The 9,349-nt window shown below is 59.2% G+C and overlaps 1 protein-coding gene across 1 annotated transcript; it reads right to left on the bottom strand.

Moving 5' to 3' along the window:
- Positions 1–638: 638 nt before the first annotated feature.
- LOC133054919 (leukocyte immunoglobulin-like receptor subfamily A member 6) lies at positions 639–8,998 on the bottom strand. The gene is made up of 8 exons (XM_061140343.1): positions 8,833–8,998; positions 3,867–4,002; positions 3,676–3,711; positions 3,217–3,501; positions 2,781–3,083; positions 2,265–2,576; positions 1,755–2,057; positions 639–799 (listed from the first exon to the last, which is right to left on the bottom strand). The coding sequence occupies exons 2-8, from the start codon at positions 3,898–3,900 to the stop codon at positions 678–680; spliced, it is 1,395 nt and encodes a 464-aa protein (XP_060996326.1). The 5' UTR covers positions 3,901–4,002; positions 8,833–8,998; the 3' UTR covers positions 639–677.
- Positions 8,999–9,349: the final 351 nt, after the last annotated feature.

Here is a 9,349-nt window from a genome sequence, read left to right as displayed (position 1 = left end):
TGTTTGTTTTATATAAAAAAGTATTTATTTGAGTATTTGTTTTTGGCTGTCCTGGGTCTTCACTGCTGCTGCCCCCGGGCTTCTCGTTGGGTGTGAAGCGTGGCGGTTACTCTCCGGTTGCGGCCCAGGGTGGCCCTGGTGCAGAGCGCGGGGGCAGAGGGCTCAGACGTTGGGGCACACAGGCTTAGCTGGGGTCTTCCGGGACCAGGGATCAGACCCGAGCTCCTGCACTGGCAGGCGGAGTTTTAACCTCTGGAGCCCTGGAGAAGTCCACATCATTCTGTTTCTGAGAAGGGATGGAGGTCATTGCGCACACCAGAGAAGGCGGGCATGAACAATGAGGCTCACGTCCTCCAGGAGAGCGGACAGAGCCTGCGGGCCTGCAGGGTGAGGACCCTCCCCTGTCCCTGGGATGCGCCTCTGGCTGGGGGTGGGAGGAGCCGGGAGTCGGGGCGTCCCCCCCGGGAGGGAGGGGCCCCGGTGAGCTGAGGCCGAGCCCCCAGCTCCCCCTCTCCGGAACGCCCAGGCCTCCTCCCGCCCCCGCGGCGCGTGTCTCCCCTGGGGTCTCCGCAGACAGCGCACCCAGCACGTGTGGCAGAGGCTCTTTCCGAGCTCCCCAGCCAGAAGCTCGCGTCCCGGGCTGCGGTGCTCCGGACGGTGCCGGGGGCCTCCCGTGCTCAGCTCCGGGCCGCGGCTCGGGCTCCTCCACGGTCGTGCCGAGCCTGGCAGAGCAGGACCCCGAGGAGCAGCAGGACCGAGGCCGCGAGGCCCATCCGGATGAGATTCTGCACCGTGTAGTCTGGGGTGAGGGCACAAAGGTCAGCGCCGGCCCGTCACCCGGAACCCGGGTGTGCGCCCAGGGCACCCGCCTCCGGGAGAGGACGTGGCCCCGAGCCCAGCCCCTGACGGGGACGCTGTCCTCCTCCTCACTCTGGGTCTGACCGCGGTGATGGGGGAGGGTGTCAGAGGGCCCGAGGGTCCTGAAGGGAGGCTGTGGGTGGGCCGTGTCCTCCTCGGGGAGCCTCCCGGGGCCTCTCTATCTTACTGTCTCAGACGTTCCCGCTCAGGACCCTGAGCTGACGGAGCTCAGACAGCACAGGATGGGGCCCGCCCCTGAGCGGTGGTCTGCGGGGTCCGGGGACCCACCACCGCTCCCCACAGCCTCTCGCTCAGCCCTCTTCCTCTGTGGGCTTGATTCTACCTGGGGGAGGGGGCGATCCCTGGAGCCTCCTGGGGCAGGATGGGGTGGGGGCGGGCCTGCTCCTCCCCAGACTGACCCTCATCCCACAGCCTCAGTCCCCTGAAGCCTGTGGTTCCCGCGCCTTCTCTGCCCGACTCCCCGCCGGCCCTTGATGATCTGAGGGGCCTTGTCCACCCAGAGAATCTCAAAGCGCCCTGGGGTGGGCTGCCTCCCCTGAGCACAGAGCCCCGTGACTCCCCAGTTGTTGAATTGGGGCCCGAGGGTGGGGGCTGGGCCCATGTGTCCTGGGAATGAGCCCAGGAAGGGGTGTGCCGGGCTGACCGGGGTCCCCACCTCACTCCCCTCTGCCCTGCACGGCCCTGTGGCCTCCCCAGACCCTCCCACTGCCCCCCTGCCCCTCCGGGACCCCAGTGGGGAGGAAGGGGCGGGGCCGGGCTCCGAGGCCCCTCCCTCAGGGGGCCCCTCCCTCAGCGCCCCCTCCTCCAAGACCTCCGGGGCCTCCCAGGGCGCAGAGCCCCGAGCTGCCGAGTCAGACGGACAGACGGGGCCTCACCTGAGACCAGGAGCGCCAGGGGCTCGCTGGGCCAGGACAGCAGGTAGGAGTCTCCGCTGAGTGCGCGGTAACACCTGTAGGTGCCCCCGTGGGCCGAGCTCACAGGACTCAAGGAGAACTCGGCCCGGAACCGCCCGCCTTGGTCCTGGGCGTGCAGACGCAGGGGGCGGTGGGCTGCCCCCTCCTGGGACAGAAGGAAAGTGTCCGTCCTGTTTCCCAACTGACACAGCAGGGTCACGCTCTCCCCCGGGGCCACCGAGGGGCCCGGCCGCGCCGAGAGGGAGGGTCTGTCTCTGAGCAGTCCTGCAGAGAGGAGGGGGGTGCGGGCCCGGCCCTGGTTCTGAGCGAGACTCTGTGGCCTTTCTGGACCCTCAGCACCGTCTGTTTCTCCGAGTTTCCCTGTCCCCCACCCCGTCTCTCTGTCCCCTCCCTGGGACCCCTCTCCCTGGTCCCAGCATCACCCCTGGGGCTCCCCGGTGGGGCCTGTGCAGAGTCTGGTCCCCGACTGACCCGCTGGCCCCTCTCCTGCCACCAGGAGCTCCAGGGGGTCGCTGGGGGCCGACCACTCGGAGGAGAGACCGTGTCCACCGTAGCATCTGTACCGGCCCCCGTGGACGGTGCCCACCGGGCCCAGGGGGAAGTCGGCCTGAGAGAGGCCCCCCTGGGCTCTCCGGGCAGGGCGCTGGGGGAGGTCCCGGCCCCCCTCCTTGGACAGAGCGAATCTTGCGTAGCCCACATCAGAGCGACACTGCAGGGTCAGGTTCTGTCCAGAGGTGACGACAGGGCCCTGCGGGGTCAGGAGGGATGGCTTCCCAGACAGCCCTGGGGAGAGACGGGAGCCGGGTCGTTGGGACCGCGTCCCCCGTGGACGCCCTTCCCGGCCCGGCCCCAGGCCTCCCCGTCTCTGTCTGTGTGTCCTGTGAGCACCATGCTCCTCTCCCCCCTCACAGGGGCTCCCCTGGGAGCAGAGACCCGAGTCCGTTGTGTTGTCCTTACAAATGTGGGGTCAGGACGGGACTTCCTCACCTGGGACCAGGAGCTCCAGGGGGTCGCTGGGGGCCGACCACACCTGGGGGGTGTCCCTTTTAAAGCCATAGCATCTGAACGTCCACCCGTGTCCGGGGCTCACGGGGCCCACGGGGAACAGGGCCTGGGTCTGCCCGTCGGGGCTCCGCTGTCTATCCAGGGTCCGAGAGGACTCGTCTTCTCCTTCCTTGGTCAGAAGGAACCTGTTAAATCCCCAACGGGAGCCACACTGCAGGGTCACGTTCCCTCCTGAGGTCACCACAGGGCTCGGCAGGGCTGAGAGGCGCGGTTTGCCATGGGATCCTAGGAGAGAAGGAGGCAGCTGGATCCCTGGGGCTCCCCCCTTGCCCCCCAGGGCTGGGCTGTGAGAGGGACACCCCCTGAGAGCAGATCCCCCTCCCGAGGGCAGAGCCTGAGGCCCCGGAGGGTCTCTCACCTGTCACTACCAGCTCCAGGGGGTCACTGAGCTCTGACCAGCGAGTTCCCCTGAGATAGTAGCACCAACAGCGCCCTGCGTGCTGCTCGGTCATCTGTGGGATGGAGAACTTGGCCTTGTCCCCGGGCGCCAGGGGTTTCTGTCTGTCCCAGGGGACTGAGCTTCCCTCTTTATCCAGACGGAACTCCTGGGCCCCTAGGGTCCCCTGACACCAGATGGTCACGGGGCTCCCCCAGGGGACCACAGAGCCCGGCTCAGCCCAGATGGTGGGTTTGGGGGGGGTCTCTGGAAGGCAATCAGAGGTGGGCTCACCAGGCATCCCTCGAATGCCCCGGCTCTCAGCCCAGACCTCCCAGACTCCCCCTATTTGAGCCCCGAGCTGCCCTCCCCCTCCCCAGGGCCTGGGGGTGACACTTGTCCCCACAAGAGGAGGGCGCTGGGCCCTGGGGACAGACTCACCAGCCTGCACCTGGGTCCTCAGGCCCACACTCAGCCCTGGAAGAGAGAGCCCTGTGAGAGGTCTGCCCTCAGCTCTGAGCAGCGCCTCTCCTCCCCGGGAGCCTCCTGGGCCCTGGGGGTCCCCTGATGGAGCAGGCTGGCTGGGGGGGGTCCCTCCAGACCAGGGCTCCCCCTACCCCTCCTCATCTCACCGAGGCAGAGCAGGGCGGGGAGGGTGGGGGCCATGGCGTCTCCTCCCTGCGGTCCAGGCCGTGAGGATGGAGGAGACCTGGGTGCCCTCTGGACAGACAGACACGCAGGGTGTGCCGTCTCCGGGGCTGGGGCTTCCTGTCACATGGTCATCAGGTCAGCATCCCCGCCGGAAGGGGACCGACCCCCTCTGGAGCCGGACCCTGGTTTGTGCAGGCTGAGGCTGGAGCAGGCGGTGGGTTCTACAGACATCTCTGACCACTTCTGGGGCCTCCCGTGACTCTAAGCTGTGCTAAGGCTTCCTGGACTGATGACCTTTCTCCCCCCAGGCATTTACTCCTATTTCTCGGTGTTGGCCATGTGCCTGGCTTAGAGATACATCACTGAACAGGACAGATTCAGACCCTGAGCTTGCAGAGTTCAGACTGGCAAACGAACAAACAAACAGCTTCGGCCACCAAAACCCCCTCAGAAACTCGTGTGTTTTCTCCCTGTGGCTGCAGAGCAGCTGCTGGAAGTCACCGCGTTAATCCGACACAGTTCCGTTCTGGAGGCCAGAAGTCCAAACCGGAAACCCGGAATTCAGACCGCGTTGTTGTCAGGCTGCGTTCGTCCCAATCGATCGTTCTGTGGGAAATCTCTCCCCTCACCTTCTCAAGCTTCTACAAGCTTCTCCCTGGCCTCACCCCTCCCATCTTCAAAGCTGGCAGTCACAGCTCTCCATGTGCTCTGCCCCATCTTCCCTGCCTCCTTGTTTCACCCGTAAGGACCTTGTTGGTGACAGGGGACCCCCTCTTCCCTGGATAATCCAGGACTGTCTCCCCATCTCCACCACTGAGAAGGTGTGTTAGGGGATCTTAGAGGGAAATTCAAGGCTCATCCTCAAGTAACTAAATGATGATAATAAAACTATCACTCACGCTCCTTCCCCATGGAGTGGGGCAGAGCATGGTGACAAGTGCTGAAATCACAGCGACTCTCCTGCCCGCCCCGGAGTGAGCAGAGGGACGAGACGACAGAGCCTGGGAGGCCGCGCTGACCACGAGGATGCCGTGGGCAGGTGCCCTCACCCCCAGCATGCGTTTCAATGCTGAAATTTTCACCAGAAGCAGAACAGCTCTTCCCCTACATGTCAGTCTCCGAGGCCACCCCACAGAAGATGTAAGAATCCTTTTTGTTCAGAAAACAATTTCTGCTGGTCATAAACCCAGACGTGTGCTCGAGGCATGGTCCAAATATGCCATCAGGTGACGAGAGCCTGATGCTGGGCTCAGGGCTGGACGGTCAGAAGATCAGCGGGTCCTGCCCAAAGTCTGAGCCCCTCCTGGTCTTGCGTGGCTCGTGTTCATCTCGAGTCTCCGGCTCGGGGCCGCCTGTGTGGACGCAGTGAGGTTTCCATCAGTCTCCCGACCAGAGACCCGGGGCTCCTCCCCTCCCAGGGGCGCTGGGGAAGGGGAGCCGGCTGAGAAAGGAGGACCCAGAGCGCTCTGGCCAGATGCAGGCGGTGCACTGGGGGTGGAGTAGCAGCCAGGCCGCGCTGGCCTTGTTTCTCCTTATTGGTGATTGCGGGTGAACTCGGCGTGCCCCGGTTTCCCCAGCGTGAAGCTGTTGTTTGCCCTTGGTGACCAGTCCCTGGTGTGCGGGGAGATATTGCTCCTCTGAGGGTTTGAACATACCGCGGTCCTCATTAAACATTCACTTAATAACTTTAGCAGCTGCTGACCTTGTTCACCAGCCACATGTTGTCTTCTCTCGGAAGCGTCTATTTGCATGTAAACCACACTGTTTATAATACCCAGTTGCTCTGAAATGCCTTCGGAATACAGCTGATTCTTTTGTTTCTTTCCTCAGAGTGGAGATGCACCTAGGCTTTCTTACTGCCCTGTGACTCAGAGGCTCTATGGTATATGTGCTATCTTTAAAAATTTTATAATGTGAACTGCTTTTAAAGTCTGTGTTGAATTTGTTGCAATATTGTTTCTTTTTCTGTTTTGGCTTTTTGGCTGGGAGGCATATGGGATCTTAGCTCATATGGGATCCTCAACCAAGGATGGAACCCCCGGCATTGGAAGGCGAAGTCCAACCACTCGACCAGCAGAGAAGTCCCTGAGTGGTGTGTTTTACCTTGGGTTGCGCTCATCCCCTCTGCCTGCATACTGCTTCCCTTTGGTTGTTTCCTAGTTGTTATTTTGCCATGTAAGGTTTAGTATCAATTTGTCTAGCTTTTGAGAAAATGCTGGTTGGTGCATTTTGAGGGCTGGGGCTCATTTATAAATTAGCTGAAGAAGAACTGACATATTTGTCAGGTCCAAGGATGCTGTCCAAGGATCGGATGTTGCTCTTCATTTCTTCAAATCTGACTTTTGTGCCACTCAGGAATGTTTGAGACACACACTTATGTGGGGTCAGTTTTGCACATTTTGTGTTACATTTATCCCTTGGAATTTTCCTCTGCTGTTGTTTTTGTTGTTCTTACTCAGGGGAAGTTGGGATTTCTTTGTGGATCTGAAAGTGGTTGGTTCATAGAAATTAATTTTATAGTGACTACAAGTCTGACTTTTTGATGGCTGAGTGACTCTCACCGCGGTGTGTCTGGGACTCTCCAGTCGGCTTCCTTCTGCTCCCCGCACTCCCCGAACCACTCAGCCCCCTCCCCCCTCCCCTCCCCCTTCCCATCCAGTCCCCCCTCCCCTCTCCCCCCTCTTCCCCCTCCCCTGGTGGCCCAGCTCCCTGGGGTCTACACCTGCAAGTTCTCCCTGGTGTCCACGGTCCTGCAAGAACTGTCTCATCCCCCCTCTCCCACTGTGTTTGCCCCTCAGTGTCCCCGCCAGAGAAGAACACATACAATTCACGTGAGGACAGGGCTTGCACTGCCAAAAATTCAGTGAAAATGAGCAAACAAAACTGGTGATGGTCTTTTCTGAGTCTTCTAATATTTCAGCTTTGTGGGGGTGGGCAGGGAAGGGACAACTGGCCAGGTTTCCTGGCACCTAGAGAACAATGAAAATTCTGTGTAAATGCAAGAATTGTAAAGATATGTCTAATTTGGGGAGCCTGTAACACTACAAAATAAGAATCTAAAAGTGTAAAACTGTCACGAAAACAACAGGAATAAGCTCTTTCTCTGTGGCCAGGATTTGGGACATTTCCTTAAGGGCTGATGGAACCAGATGACGCCCTGGACAGGCGGCCTTTGGTTACCGCCCGTCTTCCCATTGGCCTTCCGGAACGTTCTCGCACGTTGCTCCCTCCACCCAGCAGGCCTGCTCCCCTCCAGGCCCCCTCATCTGGGCTCTGCTCCCCAAGTCGGGGCAGGGGCCCAGGCCACTCCCAGCACCCTGCTCTCTGTCTCCCTCCCCAGGCAGCGGCCTGACATCTGGGGTGTGCTCTGAGGCTAGAGAGGTACAGCCTGGCCTGAAGTGCCCTGGAGTTGTGGTCTGATCTGGGACGTGAGTAACCACTGCTCTGCTCTGTTCTCCTTAGAGGGTGAGAAGACCATCTGACTTCAGAACCGAAACGCTGACTGGGAGGGAAAAGAGGAAGCAGGGATTGACAGAGACATTGTCTTCTGTTCCAGGAGGCAAAGACGCAGAGGCTTTCAGAAGGGGTGAAGTCAAGTTCACAGACTGGATTCAATCCGTTGAACAGGTTTTCAAGCATGTGTTTTTAGCCTCTGTTTCACATCCCTGTGGTGACCTGCTCTTTCATTTTTGATGTGGTTGATGGCTCTGTAGGTGTCAGAACCACTTTCAGCCCCGACCTTGAAGAATGTACCATCCCTGGGGCAATTCCAAGCAGTGGGAACAGGAGCCCGTGAATACACTCCCAAGTGTCACTGCCTCTGGAGGGAAGACCCTGCAGGGCGTTCTCTATGCCCTCCGAGGTCCTGGTGGAGTCCTGTGCCATCACCGCCTGCACGGACCTCAGGAGCACTTCTCTGCCAGGAATTCCTTCCCTTCGCACTCTCCCTGCCCCACTCCCGCCTTCTTGCTTCTCGGACAAACTACCTACACTTCCATCCTTGTCTTAGGCCGTGCTTCCAGGGTAACTCACAGTAACTCAGGGACTGGAAAATGCCATGCGGTGTTTTGGGTTTCTTTTTTCCAATGACATCATCTCTTCTCTGACTGCTCGAGACCACTCTCCTTAACCGCTCCATGACTGCTTGGACTTGCCCATTTGTTCATCCATTCACCATTCAGGAATCTTATCCCTGCTCACTAAAGAAATATTTAAGCATGTCAACCCGTGACCATCCCAGGAAGTGAAGAGATAAAATTGAGCAAAACGCATGTATTCTCTGCCCTCAAGGAAGGTCTGGTGTCATAGAAAAACTAAATGAACAAAACAATTACACAGATAAGTGTTTCTAGCGAGATCTGTCATAACCAGACTCAACCTGAGTCTGGATGAAGCAGGCATAGTATTAACTCATTATAGATAGAAACATGATACGTGGATAAATACATCAATTGATTGCTAAGTAGCTAGATGATACATAGATACTTAGATATACAGATAGTTACAGAGATAGATACATAGACACACAGGTAAATAGCTACACAGATACATACATATGTATGTAGGTAAATACACAGATACATGGTTACATAGATACATGGACAATTGCATAAACAACCAGACCACAATGTATGGTATCAGTGGAGAAACTTCCCTGCACCTCTCCTGGTCCTAACAGGCTGACAGTAATCAAAGCGCTCATTTCCTCGCTCATACACTTAGCACAAAAGTGTAGCATAATTCCCAGCACAAAAGGAGAAAGAAAACTCTCCTGTCAACGTCACGTTGTTCCATCAGGAGGCACAGAGACAGGCTCTCGGTCCGGCCTCCCTCACGCCCTCCAGGGTAGGCTGCACACCTCAACTGTGAAGCTTGGTCTCTGCCAGGCCCCCTCCCCACCCCCCACCCCCGTATCCTGTGACCCTGGGCTGCGCTCTCCACACTCACCCCTGCCTCCCAGCTGGCTCAGATCGTTTCTAAACCGAAAGCCTTCTGTCTTCAGGCGTGGGTGCTCTAAGGAAACAATTATGTTTGTCTAACATGGGCAGGCGGGTGTGCAGAGAACCAGAGGGGTCTGGGACAGTGGCTGGATTCTTGCCTGCACCCCACGAGGCTCACAGGACACGGGCCCTATGACGAGGCAGGGGTGGTCTGGCGCCCCCGCCCCCTGAGTCCTACCGTCACGACACCCAGGGGAGGGGCCGGCCTTGTGAGGAGGAGACTGGGGAGGGGGTTCTGACGTGGAGGGAGGGAGAGACCTGGGGTTTCTCAGAGTCACAGCCCCAGAGAGCGGCTGGTTGAGCCCAGGGCACCAAAGACAGGCTCACAGGCAGAGCTGGGTGTTCAGGAAGGGACCTCCTCGGGATGCTGGGGTCAGCAAGGCAAGGTCTCATAGAGATGGACGGTGGTGATGTCCTGTCCGAGGGGTCAGTCTGTCCAAGCGCTCAGACCTGTGGCTGGTCCC

The sequence above is a fragment of the Dama dama genome, chromosome 4 (genome assembly GCF_033118175.1).
Source record: "Dama dama isolate Ldn47 chromosome 4, ASM3311817v1, whole genome shotgun sequence".
Taxonomy (NCBI): domain Eukaryota; kingdom Metazoa; phylum Chordata; class Mammalia; order Artiodactyla; family Cervidae; genus Dama; species Dama dama.
Note: the sequence above shows the minus strand (reverse complement) of the source record. Positions and strands in the feature narration are given on the sequence as shown.